Source organism: Geotrypetes seraphini, chromosome 3, assembly GCF_902459505.1.
Source record: "Geotrypetes seraphini chromosome 3, aGeoSer1.1, whole genome shotgun sequence".
NCBI classification, from domain to species: domain Eukaryota; kingdom Metazoa; phylum Chordata; class Amphibia; order Gymnophiona; family Dermophiidae; genus Geotrypetes; species Geotrypetes seraphini.
Window position 1 is genome coordinate 115,725,661 of NC_047086.1, and position 24,234 is coordinate 115,749,894.

A 24,234-nucleotide genomic window follows, 5' to 3' on the forward strand; every position below is an offset into this window, starting at 1 on the left:
CTACTCCTTGTAACCCTGGGCAAGTAACCTAACAGTCCGTTGCCTCAGGTACCATAGTTAGATTGTGAGCCTACCAGGATAGATAAGGAGAAATACTTAGGGCTCCTTTTATCAAGGTGCGCTACAGGGTTAGCGCATCGGACATTTCATCACACGCTAACCCCTATGGCACACCAAAAAACTAACGCCTCGTCAATGGAGGTGTTAGCGACTAGTGCGTCAGGCGGTTGAACGGGCAGGATTCCGCGCGTTAACCGCCTATCGCAGCTTGATAAAAGGAGCCCTTAGAGTACCTGAATGTAAACCGCTTTAAATAGAAGTGGTATATAAAAAATGTAAATAAATAACCGAGTAAGTTCTGTCTTTAAGGTAAGACTTGAACCAATTTAAAGCTGTGGAAGTAATATCTATGGAGATCAATCTGTCTACCAACAGTCAATGATAGACAAAATCAAAATCTGCGGCCAAATTGAGGGAGTCCGCGAGGGCTAAATAACCATTGTCTAAGGGCTCCTTTTGCTAAGCTGCGGTAGCGTTATTTATAATGATTATTTATCGGAAGGGAGGGTGGTATAAATTGATTGTGCATAAATACTTGTAAATTGTATGTGCTTTTATGCTTTATTGTCTGTTATTAACCTATACATTGCACTGTTAAATTTTTGAAACAATAAAAAATATTTAAATGAAATGAAAATATTTAACTATAAACAGAGTGTGGCACTAGCTGAGCTGATATATATTAGCTGAAGCATTCTGTAAATGCATGCTCATCTGACATAGCAAGTTATTTACAGGTAGTCATATGCATAGAGTCAGGGTGGAGAACGGGCTATACATGACTATATCATGTAACTTACAGAATATTGTTAATTTCTTGAGTATCACAGGAGCTTAGGCAGATATATTTACACCAGCTATTTTTGCAGTTCGATTAGTAGTTCATAAAGAAAAAATTTCACCTATGTTCCTTTATTTAAAAAAGTCCAACAATTGATTAATTGTAATTCCTTCTCTTTTACTTGAAATTATATATTATCCAGAACAATTTTTATTTGGTATTTCAAGTCATAAAAATAAGTAACATAAATCTTCAACTCTTTCAAATATAGCAAATCAATACTATCTTTAATACCTTTAATAACTTCAGGACCTCAGTGGCACCACTCAAAATTCTCTCATAGTGGTTTAACTTCATGTGACTTATCGTCATAGGCCCAAGCTTTAGGCATATCTTTAGCCCTTATCTACAATTGCACTTCCCGTTCTTTTTAATAAATAATTTGATTATTGAGGGTGATTTCAATCTTCCCTTAGAGTTAGGGCTCCTTTTACAAAGCCACGCTAGTGGTTAAACCGCCGGCTGCGCTAGCCGCTACTGCCTCCTCTTGAGCAGGCGGTAGTTTTTCGGTCAGCGCAGAGGTTAGCACATGATGAAAAGTCGCACACGCTAAAGCCGCTAATGCGGCTTCGTAAAAGGAGCCCTTAGTTTTGGACAGGCAGTCTACTTCTGTCATGCATCCATCCAAAATGTGGTCTGAATTACAATCTATTATCTTGGACATGGGTCTTTCTGATCCCTGGAGAATTTTTAATCCTACAAGTAGGGACTTCATTTTTTACTCCGCATGCCACCAATCGTATTCCAGAATTGATTATTTTCTTGTATCCAAATCGCTAGTTCCTAATACTCTAAATGTAAACATTTCTCCAATATTGATATCAGATCATGCACTAATTACCATGGACTTTTGGTTAGCTTCTCCATCGAAGCAGAAAATATGGAGATTTAATGCTTCCTATCTTTTGGACTCACAATTCATTGAAAGAATAAATAATTTTATAGCGGAATTTTTTCAAAATAATGAGTCTGATGATATATCACCTAATACTATTTGGGAAGCTTTCAAAGCCTGTTTACAGGGAGAAATTATTACCGTATTTTCACGCATATAACGCGCGCGTTATACACAATTTTACAAACCGTGCATAACCATGGGCGTTATACGCGTGAGCGCGTTGTACAAATTTTTTTTACATAGTTCCCCCCCCAACGTCCGATTCATCTCCCCGAAGGACCGCTCACACCCCCACCCCGAAGGACCACTCACACCCCCACCCGAAGGACCGCTCGCACCCCCACAGCCTCCCCCCCCCCCTCCCGCATGGAGAAGCTGCCTACCGTTGTTTCCGGATGCCAGTGAGCCCAGCTGATTCCTCTGTCAGCGGTCCTGCCCCTTCTCTGAGCCCTGCGCTGTGCTGCTTCCTCTTCCGGCGGTCCCGACCTTTCTCTGACATCCTTCGGGTTGGGGTGCGAGCGGTCCTTTGGAAAGGAGAGTCGGGGCGGGCGAACGGAGAGTCGGGGCGGGCGAACGGAGAGTCGGGGCGGCGAGAGGAGAGTCGGGGTGGCGAACGTAGTGTCGGGGCGGTGAGAGGAGAGTCGGGGCGGCGAACGGAGAGTCGTGGCGGCATGCGCGGCATACGCGTGTGCGCGCTATAGTAAAAATTTTTTACATAAATTTCTGTTCCCCGCGCACTATACCCGTGTGTGCATTTTACACGGGCGCGCGGTATATGGGTGAAAATACGATAGTTATTCTGCCTCGAAAAAAAGTCTGAAAATAATACTTTAGCTAAACTAGAGTCTAAAATGGCTCTGCTAGAACAAGACCATATCAAAAATAAAAATACCACTACTCTTCAACAAATTATCAAGTTAAAGTATGAGTATAATTCATTGGCTAGTAAGAAGGCACGATAGATCATAAGCTTTTTCTGTCTCGTCTATGTGAAATCGGAATCAAAGACCAGGTCTTGGACTGGTTTTCATCTTTTTTTGCAGATCGTTCCTCCAAGGTAGTATTTAACTCAATATCGTCTGATTATGGTATCCCCCCAGGGTTCCATCTTATCTCCCCTATTTTTCAATATTTTTCTGGACCCCCTTTTAACATTAGGGCAATCTATCGGATTCACAATGTTTGCTTATGCAGATGATGTCCAACTAATTCACCTGATAGATCTAAATAATCAGAAATAAAGTTCATAAACCAAAAACTGGAAAAGATTAACTCCTGGTTGGACCTGCATATGCTCTCTTTGAACATTGAAAAGTTCAAAGTAATGATTTTTCCTAACAAGGCAGGACTTTCTATGCAGACCCCTCTTAAATTCAAGTCTCAATCTATTAAAATCGTACCTTCACTCAAATTACTTGGAGTCACTTTTGATAGTAAATTTAATTATCATCTTCATATCAGTACAGTGGTCCAACATTGCTTTTATTGGCTACGTATGATCAGGTCATTATCCAAACTATTAGATGCTGCGTCTTTGAATATCTTGATTCATTCTCTCGTGATTCTGTGCATTGTAATGCCCTTTATAAAGGCATAACTAAAAAAAGAAATAAGAAGACTCCAGATAATACAGAATACCGCTGTAAAGATTATATTCAATGCAAAGAAATCTGACCATGTTTTACAAGAAACCCACTGGTTTCCAGTTGGACACAGAATCACTTACAAAATTCTTCTGTTAACATTTAAGACCAGACAAAACAATCACCCTAAATTTGTTAATAATCTTCTTACCCCTTATAATTCTTCTAAGACTCTAAGATCGACAACCAATAACCTTTTCTCTATTTCATCACTGAAATATATAAATACATTGAGGTCTACTATCTTCTCTGTTACCGCCCCTTCTCTCTGGAATAGTATCCCAAATTACGTATGTGAAGAATCAATACTTAATAATTTTAAGACGAAGCTAAAGACATTTCTCTTTCTTGATGCCTTCGAGACCTAACTGTCCTTTTAAGGGCAATTGAGTTCAACTTTATTGAGCTCAACATTATTATAGCAGCCCCTCTTATTGTTTTTTTTTCCTTAATTGTACTCTTTTACTTTGACTATTGTAGTTCTTGCCTTTTTACCTTTTGTTCCTGTTTGTCTTTGTTTTTAAAAGTCTTCGAAAGTTATTGTTACTGTTTGGTGATGCAATGTCAGCTTAAACTTGTATTTTAGCTAAAGTATGTTTTATGTTTTTATGAATTTGTACACAGCCTAGAAGGTTGATTGGGCGGTATAAGAAATTTAAATAAACTTGAAACTTGATGTTGATTAATAAATCTGGCCAATACATGAATGCTAATAAAGCGGGTAGATCGTTAGCACAATTTCTTGCTAACAAAAAAGAAAGATCTAGAATTGCGTCCATTTTTTCTGAGAGTGGGTTAAGTGTTACAAGTGATGGCGATATTGCAAAAGAATTTGTAAAATTCTACAAAAAATTATTTGCTTCCTCATTAGAGGATTCCCAAGCAGTTTGTGAATTGTTTTTAAAAAACTTACCTCACCCATCCCTAACGGAATCACAAGAAGCTTCGTTGGGTTCTCCTATTTCTGAAACTGAAGTTCTGGCAGCTATTAAGGGCTCCTTTTACAAAGGTGCGCTAGGGCCTTAACGTGCGGAATAGCGCGCGCTAAATTGCCCCACGCGCTAGCCGCTACCACCTCCTTTTGAGCAGGCGGTGGATTTTCAGCTAGCGTGCGCTAGAGCACGCGCTAATCCGGTGCATGCGTTAAAAAGCTAGCACGCCTTTGTAAAAGGAGCCCTAAGTCTCTTTCCTCTCAAAAGACTCCCGGGGATTGATGGCTTTTCTGCTGAATTTAAAAAAAAAACTTTTAATGTAGCTCTTGCTCCAAAATTAACATCTCTCTTTAATTACTTATGGCAAAACCCCATAGATCAGGGTCGCTTTACTGAAGCTTTAGTAGTGGTCATACCAAAGTCGGGTAGGGATGATACTAAAGTTGAAAATTGCAGACCCATTTCCCTTCTTAATGCAGACTGCATAATCCTTGCTAAAGTTCTAACATCCAGGCTTGAATCATTTTTACCTGTCATAATACATCCAGACCATGAAATGTAGATATATTGGTGACAATGCTTGTACCTTTCATGACCTTATTGATTTAGCGCAATCTAGCAAAAACCCTGCCATTGCCATTTCACTGGTTGTTGAAAAAGCTTTTGATATGGTGGCATGGCCTCATTTGTGTGATTCTTTGCTGTGGTTTTGGTGCAGGACTGATTTTGTACGCTGGATTCAGGTTCTGTATACTTCTCCCTTTTCTAGATTCAAAAATCAGTGATACCATCTCTGAAGAAGTGATGTTAACCAGAGTGCTAGGCAGGGTTGCCCATTGTCCCCTCTTTTATTTAACATCGCGCTTGAACCTCTTCTTATTACTATAAAAAGTTCATCTTTAGTTAAAGGAATATTTTGTAGGTATAATCAATTTAAATTATTAGCATATGCTGAAGACCTGCTTATTTTCCTTACTGAACCGTCTGACTCAGTTCTGTACTACTCCGGGTTGTGGCTGAGTTTTCTAAATTTTCTGATTATCGCATCAATTGGGACAAGTCAGAAGCAATGTCATTAAATGATTTTACATTTTTAACTGATTTAGGCCCTGCTAATATAAAATGATCTCCTGATCAACTAAAATATTTTGGGCATTTTATTCCATAAACATAGATATATTCTTTTGTCTTTAAATCTGAAATCTCTCCAATCAAAAAGTATAATTTTGACCTCTAGGTGATCTCCATATCATTTATCTTGGTGAGGCAGAATAGAAGCGGTGAAAATGACTATAACCCCTATAATTAACTATGTTTTGGGGATGCTTCCCAGAATGGTCCTTTTATAAAGATTTGGAATCTATTTTGTCCAAATTTATTTGGCAAAATAAACCTCCACATATTACCCTTCTACATTAAAACTACCAAAAATAAATGACGGTTTTCCAGATTTCTATAAATATCACTTGGCGATGTTCTTAAGATATGGCACTCTAAGGATGGTTGATCGTCCTCAGCCCTTAGTAACCTTACCTTCATGGTATACTTTTGAACACACTTAGCTTCACCAATCCTACGGAGGTGTATTCCCTTCCTGAGTAACGTTTATCAGCTTATGATACTATTGTATTTACTAACCACGCTATACAAACATTTGAAAAAGCTTCCCCTGAGTTATCACGCTGTAAAAACTCTTTCTGCTCCTATTTGGCATAATTCAAATATCGTTGTTGGAGGGGAACCTTTACACTGGTCTTCATGGATGGAAAAAGATATTTGGTATATTATTCAACTTATAGAAAATAAATCTCTACTGACCTTTCAACAACTGCAATCTAAATTTGGCCTTTCTTCTACCAAATTTTACAGATGTTTTCAATTACATCATTGTTTTAAAAAATTGGAATGGCTTTTAAAGTCTAAAACTCCTTTAGTTTATAAGTTTTTGGAATTTTGTCAAATAGGTGCTACTCAGGGTCATACGACCTCGATGTATTACAAGTTTTTTATCTCGTCATCTTTATCCCAAAATAAGTGTATGAAACGTATATGGAATTCTAAATCCACCTAGTCTGGCTCTGAAGGGCACTGGTTTCATTTTTTCAAGTTTTCACAGCACCCCACACTGTCTACAAGTTAATGCAATCACTATATTTTCTATTTAATAAAGCATATTGGACCCCCAATAAATTACATAGAGCTAATTTAACAGACTCTAACAAATTTTGGCATTGTATGGTTAATTTAGGTGACCTAAAACATATGATCTATGATTGCCCAATTATTCAGCCATTCTGGGGATCAGTTTGGAAAAATATTTGTTCTGTGTTACCAATTTCTTTTCAGTTAACTTTTAGCATTGTTCTCTTCCAATCTCTTGCTTTGTCTGATGATTTCAATAAATGGCAGTCCAAATTATTTGCTATATTAATAGCTGTTACTATACAAATGATTCTTTCTCATTGGAAGTCAGCTCAGCAGTTAAATGTGTCTTTTTGGTGGGTCACAATTATGATGATTCATAAATATGAGTGCAAAGCCAACTCCCTTATTAACAAAAGCTTCAAATCTAATAAAATTTGGTCACCAATAAAAAAAATTTCTTTTTAATCTAATATTTTCCAACTGGTTTTATTATGAACAATATATTATATAAATAAATAAACTTAGTAGGTTTTTGTAATTAAAATCTGATCTGATAGCTGGTCTATATGGAGTTTTTATAACTGTCTATGAATAAATGACTTTATATGAACTTTGGACTGACAACATAGATGCCTTAGTCCTCGTTGCATCTATGATTTGATTGTAAGGAACATTGTAACTGTATAATATCCTTGTTTTTGATTTATTTGTGATTGTAAGTGATACCTTTAACTGTAAAATATCCTTGATTTATATTATTTATACATTTATTGTGTTAAAATCCAATAAAAATATTTTAAAAATGAAAATTATCGTCATAGGTCCAAGCATTAGGCATATCTTTAGCCCTTATCTACAATTGCACTTCCCATTCTTTTTAATAAATAATTTTCTTCTTACCACTTTTAGGGGTCCTTTTACTAAGGTGCGCTAGCCATTTTAGCACGTAGTACATATTAATGCGCGCTAAATGCTAACACGTGGTTCTGCATCCATTATATCCTACAGACGCATTCGCATGCAGTGCACGCTAAATCGGCTACTGCACCTTAGTGAAAGGACTACTTAAATGGTTAGAAATATTTCAATGATATTGCTTGCTTAAAATAAGCAAAACTGACTTATCTTCAATGCTACTTTAGTCTACGGCCTGAGGAAGTAAAAAAATGCCACTGCCATCTTATCTCGGTTAAATGAGTGAGCTTAGATGGCATTGACGGCTCTGGTATGTATGGAGGGAATTATGTTGGAGGAAAGTTATTGTTTTAAATGTAACATAACTAGCAAAGTCTTTTTCTATCTTTAGGGAGGATCCTCGGAAAAGCTACAGAGCGAAACATGTCGGATCTAACCTCCTCAGACTGTAGATTAAAGCAGCATTGAAGATAAGTTAGTTTTGCTTATTTTAAGCAAGCAATATCATTGAAATATTTCAAACTATTTAAATATGGTAGCTAGAAAATTATTTATTAAAGAGAACGGGAAGCGCAATTGTAGATAAAGGCTAAAGATTTGCCTAAAGCTTGGACCTATGACGATAAGGCACGTGAAGCTAAACCGTTATGAGAGAATTTTGAGTGGTGTCGCTGAGGGCCTGAAGTTATTAAAGGTATTAAAGATAGTATTGATTTGCTATATTTGAAAGAGCTGAAAATTTATGTTACTTATTTTTTATGACTTGAAATACCAAATAAAAGATGTCCTTTAAAAAAAAAAAAAAAAAAAAAGGCACCAACTGTGTGCCCTCTGAGTATCAATGTATAGGCGTCCAGTTATATAATAATTGTATCTCGGAAAAGGAAGGTGATATAATTCAATCAATATTTGCAGCACTGGAAAAGATAATTGTAGTGGATCCTGCAGTTAAATGGATGGATTTTCTACCAACTCAATAACAATAACATACAAGTGGAGGGGCATAATCGTCTAAGTCTGTTTTCATCTAAGTCGCAAGTCGTCCAAAGTAAAAAACAGCTTAGGACACATTTTCGAAAAATACGTCCAAATTTTTTTTTGTTTCGAAAATCGTCTAAGTATACATCCTGCTGATCTGATCGTTCAAGTCACTAAATCGTCCATCTTTATACCACATTTTCGTCCAAGTTAAAAACTTTTAGAACAAGCACCTTTGGGCGTGGGAGGGGTCTACAAAGTGATGGACTGAACACCCAGATACAGCACCTAAATAGTGGAGTACCTTACAGGGCACTGCTGTGAACTTCACAAAAAGGGTGTCATGTCATCATCTCACTACAGCTCCCTTATAGGTCATGGTGAGCCCTCCAAATCACCTCCAGAATCCCCTAGACCCACTCATCTACCACCCCAATAGCCCTTATGGCTGCAAGAGCCACTTATATGCCAGTACAAAAGGGTTTTGGGGGGTATATAGGGGAGTACACAAGTTTAAATCTCAGTGCAGTGATTACAGGGGCTTATGGGCATGGGTCGTCCTCTCCATGGGCCCCTAACCCACCCCCAAGATGGCTTAAGACACCTCCAAAATCCAGCTTTATTATCGCCACTTGGAAGTTTTTGACAGATGATCGTCCAAGTGCCGACTTAGGCCAGTTTTTGGACATTTTTTTCTTTCGATTATGAGCCCCATACTGTATATATTAAATAATAATGATAACCCAGACGATTAAGTAGATCTAGACATATCATCAAAGGAGACCAATTAAAAAAAATAATGTGGGCTAAGTGATATTTGAAATATTGTAATGTATTTAATATGTCAGCCTTATTTAAAATATAGATATTTGTTTATAGACATGCTCAATTTAGCGTTCCCTCTTTTGCAACACTTGCCAAACCAAACCCTACTAGAAGTAGTATGGATTTTAACACCTGAGGAGGAGTTTCTTGAATAAATATTTTTTTCTTCTATATTAAGACCAAAACTATTTGTACACATTGATAGAAATAGTATATGTATTTTGCTCTTTTTCTCTCTTATTCCTTCTTCCAGTGGTATAGACTGATATATTGCATTCCTTTCCTCTCACTATGACTGAAAGGTTCCTTTTACAGAGAAGCAGAATGGATATACTATTATGAGTGCTGAGGCAAGATAAAACTGCCCTCATACATCTACTTTTAACAAGAAAAGATATAGGAGGCCCAGTGTGTGGAACTGTGTCTTCTACTTTAAAATTTCTTTTGTAGAGGATAGTCACAATAAAAGATTTACAGAATGGTTATCGGGCAGGGATACCAAAAATAAAATTAGTTAAAAACCTCCATAATTTTTGATTCTAGATGACATCTTTATCAGGATGCAGAAGGGCCTATACAGTAAAATTGTTTGGTAACTGAAGGCATACCAGTGCTTTGATATTTGATTTTTATCTTTGTCACAAAATTGCCAGTGATCGGGATGGTGTGGAGCTAAAGTAGAAGGGGGGACTTTTTTCTTGATACAGCCTTTGGGCGAAACATGTCAGAATGACAGGTCTCTTCCCGATAATTACTGACAAAGGGAAAACTCAGAAAAAGAAAGAAAAAAAAGATAAGTTGAAAGATTAATTATTTATTTACTGAAGTATTGAAGCACTAAAGCACATTATATAAAAGACAACGGTCTGATGAGGAGGCTAGTGCCATATAGTATTTAGCCACTCAAATCAATTGGCTAATACTGGCACTTCTGACCAATGAATAAGTAAAAAGCTATAAGTAAACATGTGTGAAGTACTGTTTTTGGAGACCACGAGTGATAGTATAACAGTACAAAGGATTGCTGCACACATTATTTATTTGATATTTCCCAATACATACCCTGTTTTTTTTCTGTGGAAAAGTGTATTGCTTTTTAAGCACAAAGCTGTCTTAACAGGAATAAACACACATATGTTTGGACTCTGCCAGGTACTTGTAATGTAGGATAATGGACTACATGGACACAAGATCTGACCCAGTAGTGCAGGGGTATCAAACTCCATTGACCACTACCTCTGTTATCTTGCACTTAACCAGTTCCTAACTCAGTCTGTCACTTTGGGGCCCATCCCGAGGGCACTCAGTTTATTTATTAGACGTCGGTGTGGAACACTGTCAAAGGCTTTGCTAAAATCTAAATCTAAATGCACCACGTCTAGCGCATGCAGTACAACACCAGAGAAATAGAAACAAAGGAATTTCTTTCCTGAACAGTGCAAAATATAGATAGTAGATGTAAATTTTCAAAACTAACATATTTCAATCATTAGATTGAAAATAAAATCATTTTCCTGCCTTTGTTGTCTGGTGATTTTATTTTTTAATCATCTTTTCCCAGTATAGCTGCACTTCCTTTTGCCTATGCTCTTAACTCTGTTTTCAAGACCTTCTTATCCATTTGCTGGTTTTCTCTCCTTCATGTTCTGCCCTACATCCATCTTTGGCATTAACCTTTAACATTCTTCCATTTTTCTGCTTCCTTCGCAATCTATTTTTTCTATATCTTCCCCTCTTCTCCATACATGTGTACCATCTCCTCCCTAACCTTTTCCCCTTTTCCCATCAATCCTAAATAGCATATCTTCCATCTCTTTTCCCTTTCATCCCTGTGCAACATCTCCTCCCTCTCTCTCCTCCTCCTGTGTTCTGACATCTCTGTTTCCTCCTTCCTATGGTCTGGCATATTTTTTCTCTCCTTCCCACAGTTTGGCATCTCTGTCCCTTCCTTCCTTTCCCTCCTTCCTCCTACTGTGGTCTCTCTCTCCTCCTTCCCTCCCCCTTCTTGTGGTCTGACATTTCTCTCCTTTCGTCTCCCCTTCCCCTGATCTGGTATCACTCTCTTCTCCTTCCCGCAGTCTGGCATATTTCTCTCACCTTCTTGCCTTCTCTACCCCTTTCCATGGTCCATTTCTCTCCTTCCCTTCCCCCTTCCCGTAGTCTGCTATTTCTCTCCTCGCAATCTATCATATCTCTCTCTCCCCTCCTCCCCTTCCATCCCTGATCTGCACCATTGACCATTATCTTTCTCTCTCTCTCTTCTGTTTCCATTGTCATAAGTTCTTCCCCTTCCCCCTCTCTCCCACCCCAGCCTCCCCCATTCTATTTAAGAAGCTTGTCCAGGGGGCTTCCTGGCCTTGCATTTCCTCCCCTTTCTATCTGCGTCAATTCGACGTCATCCTCACCTTGAGTCTTGCAGACACATCCATTTTTGTTGCAGGGGACCACCAGCCTCGGCAGCAATTCTCAGCCACCGCATGCAGCCCCTTTCTGTGCTTTCCATCTGCCGCTGTCAGTCCACAATGATGCAACTTCAGGTTTCCGTCTGGATGAACCGCAGCAAAAGGAAAGCACAGAGAGAGGCCGCAAGTAGCATTTGAGATTCAATGATAGGGACGGCAGCCCCCTGTAACAAAAATAGATGTGTCTATTAGAGGAAGACGTCAGACTGGCACGGATAGAAGGGGATGGACAGGCCAACCCACTAGGGAGCCCCAGAGCCTCGGGTCCCAGGGCAGCTGCCCTATTTGCTCCCCCCCTAATGCCGGCCTTGTGCTGTGGCACATTTACCTTGGGCACATAAAATGGCCAGGCAGGCCAGATTCATCTCGTGGGCCTTGTGTTTGACACATGTACAGTAAGGCACCTCTTATGTTCTTAGGCAGAAAGAACAAGGAACACGAGTATAAAATGTCAGGTGCAACTCTGGGTAAGAGTGAACAAGAAATGGACCTGGGTTTACTGATAGATAGGACCCTGAAACCGTCAGCACAATGCGCGGCAACAGCAAAGAAAGCAAATAGAATGTTAGGCATGATAAAGAAAGGAATCACGAGTAGATCGGAGAAAGTTATAATGCTGCTTTATAGAGCAATGGTCAGACCACACTTGGAATACTGTGTCCAACATTGGTCTCCCAACCTAAAGAAGGATATAAAACTGCTGGAGAGGGTGCAGAGATAAGCAACGAAGCTAATAAAAGGTATGGAGAACTTGGAATACGAGGAACGACTTAAGAGACTGGGATTGTTCTCCCTTGAGAAGAGGAGACTGCGAGGGGATATGATAGAGACTTTCAAAATACTGAAAGGAATCGACAAAATAGAGCAGGAAAAAAAATTATTTACAATGTCCAATGTGACACGGACAAGGGGACATGGACTGAAGCTAAGGGGGGACAAATCCAGGACAAATATCAGGAAGTTCTGCTTTATGCAACGAGTGGTGGACACCTGGAAGCTCTCCCAGAGGAGGTTATTGCAGAATCCACCGTCCTAGGATTCAAAAGTAAACTAGATGCACATCTTCTTACGAGAGGCATAGAGGGATATGGGTGACTAAAATTACGCCAGGTGTATACCTGGCTGGGCCTCCACGTGTGCGGATCGCCAGACTTGATGGACTGAAGGTCTGATTCGGAGATGGCGGTTCTTATGTTCTTATGAGGGGATGACAGGAAGTGGCTATAAAGTTTTGAAAAACTTGGATTTGTAGAGTAAAATGTGCTATCAAGATCTTCTTCAATAGGATAAGTGCATTTTTTGTATTGCCTTGCATTGTCAATATCTTGATATGACTGTGGTTTTGAAGGAGTTGCTACTAAATGAAAATAAAGGAGAGGAGTGAATCAGAAAGAGTCTAAATTTAATATTGTAGTTTTGAAATTGTATATAGTTTACCATAAAGTTTTGTGGTTTTGGGAGGGGGAGGTTTTTATGCCGGTGATTAGAGCAGGAACTTATTTAATTTTCACCTTGAAAGGTGGTGTGCTCCGATCCTGAGGCTTTTCCTACCCCACTTAGAGATTTATACCACTAGTCATTCTGGTGGGATTTTTTTTTTTTTTTTTTTTCGCAGTATATGAAAGAGTGATAATGGATAGAACTAGAATAATGTATGCAGGGACAACTGAGTAGATTGGATGGACCAAATAGTGTGGTGCAGTGGTTAGAGCTACAGCTAGAGTACCCTGAGTTTATGGGTTCAAACCCCACATTGTTCCCTGTGACTCTGGGCAAGTCACTTAATCTTCCACTGTCCCAGGTACATTAGATAGATTGTGAGCCCATTGGGACAGATACAGAAAATGCTTGAAGTACCTGTATATAAACTGCTTTGAGTGTGGTTGTATAGCTACAAAAAGGCAGTATACACTCCCAATCCCTTTCCCTAATCTGCAAATGTTCACCTTGTTAGATTGTTATTTAATATGAAAATTCTTACTTTAAGCACAATAATTGAAACTGACCATATTTAAACAGTATTTTTCATAAATACATTAGGACCTATTTACTAAACCTCATTAGGTGTTTTAATACACTTTAAAAATATTCATGTCTCAGCCATCATGTTACTTAGGTGATTACAAGTACCGTATATATACAGTATGTGACCTGTCATTGAAGCACTTGCAGCTGAAGGTGAATTTTCTCTTTCATGTCATTTCAGGGACAAAAGTACACTAGAAACAGCCTAAGGATAAAAGCCTAGGTACTCAACTGAGATGTGCCCAGAAGAGGAACAGAGCACATCCTAGATTATACAAGGCAATAGTTCTCCAAGTCCTCAAAGCGCTTCTAGCCAGTCAGGTTTTTAGGATATCAACAATGAATATGCACGAGACAGCTTTTTTTTTCCCTTTATTTATCAAGTTTATAATCATTATACAAGTAATACATTTGTTAAAGAAAAACAGAAATAATACATAATGCATAGGAAATTATAATTGAAAGCTTATCTGTATTTTCTTTCTTAGACCACCATTAACGGGGGAGATCCAGTATACCCATGGAGGGGATTCCTTAAGCAAAATACAAATTAAGTAAGCGATACGAGATAGCTTTTTATACAGTGCCTGCAAATCTATCTCATGCATCTTTATTGTAGATATCCTGAAAACCTGACTGGCTGGGTATGCTCCAAGGACAAGATTGAGAACCACTCAATATAAGGCCTCAGATTTGGATGGAAGAGTCTTGTGCCTATTTTCTGTATCTCAACAAAGCAGACTAGGAGCTTATAAATAGGAAGCCTTGGGTCTTGAGGAAGGTGGGCCACTGAGAACTAACTTAGGGACAAAAGAAAATAAGGGGTAATCTCCTAGCAAAGGGAGTGCCATTGGTGCTTGTGTGAACATAAAGGTCCAGAACAGGCAAGAGAGTGTGTGACTAGAAGCTTTTACTCAGGATATTTTCCTGCTGCCAGGATCCTATGTGCAGATTTCCCCATGAGATCTGTCTGAAAAGCCTGCACAGAGAAGAGTATAGAGGACTACTTTCAAACAAAGCACAGATGTGGTAAGTCTGTGGGTAAATTTTACTCACAGACTTTACATCAGTTTTCAAATAGTCCATGGAAAGTTGCACACAAAAGTTTGTACCTGAGTGCATTGTCTACCCAAATTCCATCCCTAGGAATGTGATAAGTTTTCAAAGAACCAATTTTTTTGCATGTTAAACTATATTTAGTGCTCAAAACTACCTTTGAATTTCTCTAAAAGCATCCCATATTATATAAAATATATCTACTATACAACAAAAATATATTTATGTAGGGCACTGCTTTGCCCGATATTCTGAATTGTACATCCCCTTTACTTCATCACTTGTATACGGTAGCTTACTAATCACTAAATAAAGGGTTTTGCTGAATATAGTGGCATGATTTGAGTGATTTAATCAAAAGCATAATGTGTGCAGCTATGGCAGTATAGTTGCAAATTGCACCAAGAGTCTGGCTTAGAGAAGGTATTTTAAAGCCAGAATTCAACTGGGTATTGTTACATGTCATGCAGGGCTGGCACTTATACTAACTTTGCTTGAGTTATTTTTTGGATTAGAAGCTTTATTAAAAACATACAGTAAAACCATCTAAACTATACCTCCAGTTTTACAGACAACAGAAATATCATGTGAGAAGAAAGCATGTGCATAGATTTACAGATTAGATTAGACTGTTACAACTAGAGCTCATAAAATCATGATATGGGAAAACAGCGAAAAAAGAATCCCCATCTAGTGGCACTATAGATATAATTAATGGCAGTACGTAGTAGAAATACTTGTAGTATATTTCCAAGTAATCTCGCAGCAAACTGATGGCCTTTGAATATTATCAGTGGTTTGCCACAAGTTTTGTTTCTTGGGCCTGTTCTTTTAACATTTTTGTACGAAATACATGTTTTGCTGAACTTCTGGTAAGGTTTGCCTCTTTGTGGATGATACTAAAATCTGCAATAGGGGTAGACACCTCTGAACGTATAGATAACATGCGGAAGGATCTAACAAAGCTTGAAAAATGGTCCAGAATATGGCAGCTAAGACTTGATGCTAAAAAATGCAGAGTCATGCATTTGGGTTGGATAAACCTAAGGGTACAATATAGATTAGGGGATAAAAAAAATTTTATGCATCAAAAAGGAGTGGGACTTAGGTGTTATTGTATGCAATGATTTTAAAATGGTTAAACAGGTAGAAAAGGTGATGACAAAAGCTAGAAAGGATACTTGAGTGCATAGGTAGAGGAATAGCCATTAGTAAAAAGGAAATGATAAAGACCCTGTGTAAGACTCTGGTGAGACCTCATTTAGAATATTGTGTTCAATTCTGGAGACTGCACCTTAAAAAAGATATAAAAAGGATGAAGTCAGTCCAGAGGAAGGATACTAAAATGCCCAGTGGTTTTCCTCATTAAGTATATGGGGACAGATATAAACATTTCAATATGTATAGTTTGGAAGACAGACAGAAGAGGGCAGATATGAGAGAGATGTTTAAATACCTACGTGGCATAAATGCACAGGAGGCATGTTTCTTTCAGTTGACCTCCCTAATATGAGGGGGTCATAGGATGAAGGTGAAAGAGGATAGTACTTCATGGAAAGAGTGGTGAATTTGTGGAACAGCCTCCTGGTGGAGGTGGTGAAGACAAAAAACTGTGTTTGAATTCAAGAAAGCTTGGAACAAGTATATAGGATCTCAAAGGGAGAGAAAGATTTAATGGACGGCATCGAATGGCAGTCTGGATGGGCCCATATGGCCTTTATCTGCCTTCATTTGTCTCTGTTTCTATGTTAAAATAAGACCTATTTTGATCTGTCAAGAAAGTATCCCTGATACATATATAAGAAGCTGCCTAACTATAATTATAGAGCAAATAACACATGCATATACTCAGACAAATAGTGATACACTGAGGTTAGGCACAAACAAAAAATAGGTCTCCAATACACAAATAGAATCAAGCACAATTTGAGAGGAAAAGTCCTCGGCTTCCTGCACCAATATAGAATAAGGATTCAAAAATGGCTTAAGCAGGATCAGGTTCTCTTTCATTGGTCTAAAAACCTCTTTATTTGCTGGTCAAAAGAACGTGCAAATAACTTATGCACGACTGTATGTCAAAAGATCAGCAATAATAAATCAAAAAGCACTTATCCAGTGCTTGTACAATCTTCTTTCTGAAGGCCTCAGACAGCTCTTTTGATCTCACCATGGTATTCACTCTCACGCAGCAGTCATGAGCACACCAAACTAAATGTCTGAGGTTTAAGTAGGGCAAACCTCCTTCAAAATGCTGAATAACGATGTTCTAATCATGGGCACCTGATGTGATACATCTGTGTGTGATTTGAGCCACTTGTACTAATTTATTCCTCAGTTAGAATACACATTTTTTGTGGATTTCTTTTGTTTCAAGTGTAAATCAAGGAAAATATTTGTTGTTTACCTGCAATTACATCACTTTCTTTTCCAGAGAAAAAAAAAAATTTCTTGGGGTGTTCTAATTTTTTCGTATGACTATATATATATATATATATATATATATATATATATATATATATATATGTGTGTGTGTGTGTGTGTGTATATATAAAATGACTGAGCCTATTCTCCACTCAAACTCCTCCTTGGAGCACGTTTACTCAACAAATGCATGCCAGCTTGCCTCATGTGTATTTTAGGCATGACCTTATTTTATAAGAGGCCTTATGCATAAAACAGCATTTTAGGGGCACAAAAAGTTTACAGTGTTACCTTTATATAGCTGGAATGGTTTCTCATCTTGTAACTAGCTTTTAAGATCTGATGGCAGGAAATTTCTATACAGGAAGACATAATAAAGTGGCACATTTCATCTGTTGGAAACTTTTCCACATTATGACATAGCTGTACCAGACAAACACTGGGATCACGACCCATAGAAAATTATAGAAAATGAAGAAGTTATGATTGCTTGTGATTTTCCCTTCCAACCAACAACTAGACATAATGGTGAATGAAAAAAAGCACAAAGACCTGCATTGATAATAGAGGTGTTGGTGCTGACCGATTAATCGGTGAAATGTGTGGGGAAAGAAAAGATCCTCAAGTACCCCAAATAAATGCAGTCAGAGACCTAGAAAATGCGGCATAAAACTTTTGTATTGTTTTGGGTGCCATTGGCCCGATTAAATGGAATTTGCAACCACACCTGGATAAGTTGCCCATACATGTGACATCTTAACTCCAGAAGGAAGCTCTATTTAGCACAATTCAAGTACTACTGCAAGCATTAGCAATACATTTCAGAGATTGCAATCATACTCCTCTACATACCTTAGGTTAGGAATAAGGTTCATTATTATCAAGGTATATATAAAATTAACCCATCAGGAGACATTAACGCTGATAAAAAGAAAATGGTTTAATTGGCACAAGCTTGAGACTAGAGAACTAAAGGACTGGTCCTAAAGATGTCAACTGTAGCTCTTTCATAAACAATCATAATTCAGTCACCTTAGAAAATTATATTCCCTCATTTCCGGTTTGTAAAAGAGGCTGGGGCTGATAAAAGAAGTCAGTATTGTCAGCAAAGTAAACTGAATGCAGCAGCAGCCATTACGATTACAGAAAAAAATGTTTGCCCTGGACTTTTCTATTTACCTCAGGGCAATCCATGTTTATTTGCTAAATTTTGATATAAATTAGTTAATTTGCAAAAACTATGTTTACTAATGAAGTTCAGCGTATAGCATCAATGCAAGTGATTTATAAATTTAAAAAAAAACCACAAATAATCTAAGCCTTCACTGTGTTAGGTTTCTCTTAGAAGACTAGGGAAATTTGAAAAGTTAACTTTTAATCATGTAGATTTATTTTTTCAATGGAGACTGGTTTATGTTGATGAAGCAATGAATCTGTCAAAAGCATGACATGTCTGGTTTTTATGGATGCCTTTGAGATTTCAAAGCAAAAATCACCCAAATGAAATAGAAGGATGAAGAATTTGGAAGTGTAGCATATTTCAAGTTAAGAGAATCTTTGCATTTCATGCATTCCAAGATACTTGGAATGCAAGTTAATGCTACATCCTGATTATTATTTTTTTCTTCCATTTGGGCAACCAGTATCTTATCTAAGAATGTCTCCTGTTGAAGAGATAGGGTGCCTTCCCTTGTTCTTAAATAAATTCATAATTTTTGTTATGAATATCTCAGAGATGTATCATATATTTAACCTTAAGGGGTGGAAACCAAGAGAACAATTATTGATGAAAAGGGGGTTTACATGCAGTCCCATAATGCAGTAGACAGTCAAAGCCATATGGTCCTCTTTATATTTTTCAAATATCAGAGAATACAGTAAAACTATCAAAAGGGGAAATAAACATTGCATGGCAAGTCACAAACAAGATGTGCATATTTTATTTATGCTTGCTAATGAAGTTCAGCCAGTGGCCTTTCTTTGATTTCTGAATTTCAGTCAGTCATTCATCCTTATTCGTTGTAATTAAATCAGTTGCCCACACACAGTCCTAGGGACAGCAATGAAGTAGCATTCTATCTTTAAAAAAGGGGTTGTTATTCTGTAACTTTGAAGTGATGATCTCATATATCCCAAAGAGTACAGCAAAACAAAGGGTTATGAGAACCTTGTATAATGCTCATGTTAGCAGATTTTATATCCCAGATTTTGTATATGCGCTAGGATGTAGATTAAAGCCAGTTCTGCTTCCCAGAACATGTTTTAGTATCATTTTGTCTCAGTATTCAAACTTAGCCATAGCTTATACCTTAAAAAGTATTCCTGAAAGCCTCTACTGAAGGGAAAAAGTAGCCTAGCTTCTTATAAGTTACTAGCCTCATGAGATTATTGTGACTGTGTACCTCCTCCACTTCCCCCAACAAAACTTGTGAACCATTCAGTTGGGATTTCTTTTTTTTCAGTTTATGCCAGTGATAGAGCTTCCAGTGACATCCAATTCATATATTTTACATACCTCTGTTGAATCCAATATTCAGATTCACCGTTTTATTTCTTATGGTGAAAAAGAGCAATGTAATTCATTTTCTATTGAAACTGAAAATCCTGGTTTTATTTGTATTGTTCTGAGAGGGGCAATGTGTTCTAGGAATGGATATAGTGAGGTTTTGCCAGGAGTCGATGGTTGTGTCAGTATCTGCGTCCACTGGTTGCAGCTGAGTCGTGAGTGCATTCCAGAATTTCTCTGCTGGTATTTTGCCACATTTTGATATCCCTAGTGTTTCTTTGGTTGCTCATATGCTAGTCTTGGGTAACTTGAGGAAGAAGTTTAGCAGGTGATGGTTTGACTATGCAATTGGTTCCCAATTGGTATGTTCCACTAAGGGAGCTGGGACGTCATTGGATATTTATGTCACGTCAACCAAAAAGTATGGTTGTCTGCCTTCACGCCCTCAGGGTCCAAGAAGAATGACAAAGTTCTGAAGGTGCTGGATGTTCGCAGGGTGTTGCTTCATTTCCTGGAAGTGATGAATGAGTTTTGACTGTCAGATCATCTCTTTGTGTTGGCAGGTAGTAACCACCAGGGCAGACCGGTTTTGAAAGTGATCATCTCTAAATGGATTTCTATGGCCATTTATTTGACTTATATTGGAAGCAGAAAGCAGCCTCCAGTATCCTTAAAGGCACATTCCACTAGGAGTGTAGAATCCTCCTGGGTGGAGCCTGGAGCAGTTTCCCCTGAAGAAACTTGTAGATTGGCCACATGGTCCTCATCCATACTTTACAAAGTTTTATAGGGTGGATGTTGTGGCCAAATTGGATACCATATTTGGATATTAAGTACTTTCAGCAGGCTCATCTGTCCCACTCTATTGTATTAGAAGGGAAGATTAGGTACTTTCCTTGCTAATCTTTCTAGTAAATAGGCACATCATTCTTGAAGCCCGTCCTGACAGATGCACATTAGCTTGCTTTATGTCTCAGACACATCCGTATTGCCGGATATCTTGTTTCTTTCCTCTGTCTAGCAGAGAGACCACTTCCTTTTTATGAAGAGACGATGGGGTATTTTTCAGAACTCCAAGACTTTCAGTGCAGGTTGCACCCAGGTAGGTGGCTTGTTCATTCTACCTTGTTATATAGGGTTTATGATTATTTCGTATTAAACATTGTACTATGAGCAGAACAGACTTGTTTCTTGGGGAGAGTCCATGTACCCCTCTCTGTTATGTTTTCTTCTCTAGGAATGATACAAACTGAGGAATTACAGGAGAGCCCAGAGAGAGGGGAGACAGAGCAGAAAAATGTAAATGATCTCGCAATCAGAGATGCATAACCCAGAGGTTCAAGAATGATGTTCTATCTACTAGAAAGGAGATTATCAAGATACGTACTTAATCTTCCCACACACAAGAAGTGCTTAAATGTAGGCACCTGGATTATAGAATTGCCCTTTAAATACTTAACTTTTGATCCTAAATCTAAGCAAATAAATTACAAACCTAATTTAGATGTATTTTTTGCTGAAAATGTACAGTAAGTTTCTGAGTTCAGCTGAAATTAGGCATCCTAGCTATTTTTTTAATATCAGCTTTGATATCAGTAGGGTAATTATTATAAAAGCAGTTCTATAACTGTGTATATGATGTTAAGTGCATAGGTGGTATTCATGGAAATAGATGTGTTTCCCACTTACAGTATGTGCGTAACTATAAGTTACGCATGTTGTACTTAAGCCTGCCCATTTGTGCCTACCATTCAGCTGGCATAAATTTATGCCAGTATTCTGTAATGGGATTTGGATATCCAGATGCTATAATAGAATAGGTGTTCCTCATGCAGCATTAGGGCACCTGGGCCAATCAGGCCTTAGGCTTAGTGGGGATGGGCGGACCCGCTATGCCTAAGGCCTGATTGGTCCAGGCTTCTAGAGCCTGGGCCAATCAGGCCTTATGCTTCGCGTGATGGGCCGGGAAGGGGCGGGCCCACCTCATTTTGACGAGGCGGGCCTGCCGGCTGGATGGGCAAGACCCATCTGGCCAACAAGTAAAGGTTAGTTTGGTGGGGGAGAGGTTTGGGGTCTGGTAGCGCAGGAGGGGGTGCATCTTCCGGCAGGAGGGATTAGCCACCCTCCTGCCAGTGATCGGTAGTGTCGGGGGGGGGGGGAGGGAAGGGCGTCTTCCGGCAGGAGGGTTTGGGCACCGTCCTGCCGGTGATCGGTAGTGTCGGGGGGGAGAGGCATCTTTCGGCAGGAGGATTTGGGCACGCTCCTGCCGGCAATTGGTAGTGTTGGGGGGGGCATCTTTCGGCAGAAGGGTTTGGGCACCCTCCTGCCGGCAATCAGACAGGCGGCCGCGGCCGCTATACTTATAGCGGCAGAGAGATCCCTTGCCGCGATAAGTATAGCGGCCACGTCTATTTACAATGTATTTTATTGGCCTACATTGTAAGCATCTCTTCCTCTACTAGGGAGACGCGTAGGCCGCCTAAGTTCGCATAAGGCCCGCCTAAGGCCCTTAGGCGAGCTTAGGCGTCTTGCGGGCTTCCCTAGGCTCCCGGAGGCGCCTTCAATATAGGCGGCCTGCCTGGGGAGCATTTTTTTAAAAAACGTGCATCCCGATTGGCTGATTAGACAGCTGTAGGATGCCTACAGCTGCCTAAAATCGGGACGCACTTTGTAGTATCAGGGCCAGACTGTGCAAGTCTGCCAAGTACTGGCCTTAATTCCTTCATTATATACTCATTATTTTCTGATTAAAGATTCTCTGTGTTCATCCCAAGCTTATTTGAACTCTGTCACCGTTTTCTTCTCCACCACCTCCCTCGGGAGCATATTCCATGCATCAACCACCCTCTCCGTAAAGAATTTCCTAACATTATTCTTCAGTCTACCACCCTTCAACTTCAAATTATGCTCTCTGGAAAAGATATTGTTCTACGTTAATACCGTTCAAGTATTTGAACGTCTGAATCACATCAAAATCCTAAAATCTATAGCTGACTCTAAAGTATAAGTGACATTTATCTTTTTAAATCACAGTATTCCAATGTGGATTAAGACAAGACTTCTCAAATCTGTTCTCAGGATGCACACAGCCAATGTGGTTCAGAATATTTGTGATGAATGGAAACAAATGGAAACTCAATGTATGAAAATTGAAAACATGAATATTCATTGTTGGTGTCCTAGAAAGGGAATGGGTTTGGGATTTGTATACTGCCTTTTTGTAGTTATACAACCACACTGAAAGTGGTTTACATACATACATCTGTCCCGGTGGATTCATAATTCAATCTAATGTACCTGGGGCAGTGGGAGATTAAGTGACTTGCCCAGGGTCACAGGTAGCAGTGCGGGGTTTATACCCACAACCTCAAGGTGCTGAGGCTGTAGTTCTAACTAGAGAATGACACGGGGACAAATTTTCACCGTCCCCGTGGGAACTCATTTTCCCATCCCTGCAAGATATTTTCCTGTCCCTGCCCCATTCCTGCAAGCTATGTTCTCATCTGCACAACACCAAACACTTTAAAATCATTAGGGTTTGAGGCTTGTGCGGTTAAGGCAAAGCTTCTAAGAATGGGACAGAGACAGCGACAAAACTCACAGGGATGGGACAGGGAAATTGAATTCCTGTGGGGTTAGGGACAAATTTGTCCTCATGTCATTCTCCAGCTCTAACCACTATACTCTACTCTACTGTAGAAGGGTCTAGTTCAGCCCTGAAACTGAAGATGTACTGTATACTCCATGCACTGAACTCAAATCCTCCTCCCTTCTTTCGTCCTCCTTCTCTTTTCCTCTCCTGATGTGTTACCCATAAATGTTTTTCCTCTTTCTTTAATGGTTGTAGTTCATCCCCCCCTTTCCTTTTGTATTGGTAATAAATTTGTATGCATATATTTTATTTTGTAATAAACTTTTATTGTTTGTCCCCTTTTTTAAATTTGTAATACGCATTGAAATACAGTATTTGATATTGTGTGTACATCAGAGCCTAATAGTAAAGCCACTCAGGGCATGGCATTCTATGTCACACTCTAGAATCCTAGAAACACGCCTGACTGTGGAATCCGCAGGTCAAATAAGGAAACTCTGATCTAAAATGTCTCGTATTTCAATTTTAAACTAATATGAAACCTTTCTTTATGGAAAAAAAGTGTAATATCAGTTTAGAACTACAAAATAAAGTACATTTAAGCATTTTGGCATGTATAGTGGATTTGGCTGTTTGGAAAATGGTCTCAGATGCAATGTGGAGAAAGTTAAATGAAGACTTGTAAGGTAATTACTTGTATATCTATTCCTTACTCATTTGGCTTTTCTTTATCAGTTGTCACAGTGCCTTAGCAATGTCATCAGTCATCCTGAAACCTGCCCTCCTGGGTTACCAGCCTTGTGACACTGATTGCAACTAATTGGTCAGATGAGATATCAAATACATATGCTATTACCAACTCCAAAACAGTTCTTTTGTTTCTAACATAAAATAGGCTTCTTTCTTTTTTTCAAATTTTCTGGAAATATGTTCTA

At 38.8% G+C, this 24,234-nt stretch overlaps 1 protein-coding gene across 3 annotated transcripts in view; it reads left to right on the forward strand.

Moving 5' to 3' along the window:
• The window catches only part of SUPT3H (SPT3 homolog, SAGA and STAGA complex component), an 827,513-nt gene that overhangs the window by 795,410 nt on the left and 7,869 nt on the right, over positions 1-24,234 (forward strand). Inside the window, exon 12 of one of the 3 annotated variants that reach the window (XM_033937114.1) lies at positions 14,213-14,278. The exons of 1 other annotated variant lie outside the window; for it this stretch is intronic. In XM_033937114.1, coding sequence (XP_033793005.1) covers positions 14,213-14,278 — 66 coding nt within the window. Of the gene's footprint in view, positions 1-7,825; positions 7,886-14,212; positions 14,279-24,234 lie in introns of those variants that run through there. One more of the 3 variants, XM_033937115.1, reaches the window with a different exon arrangement.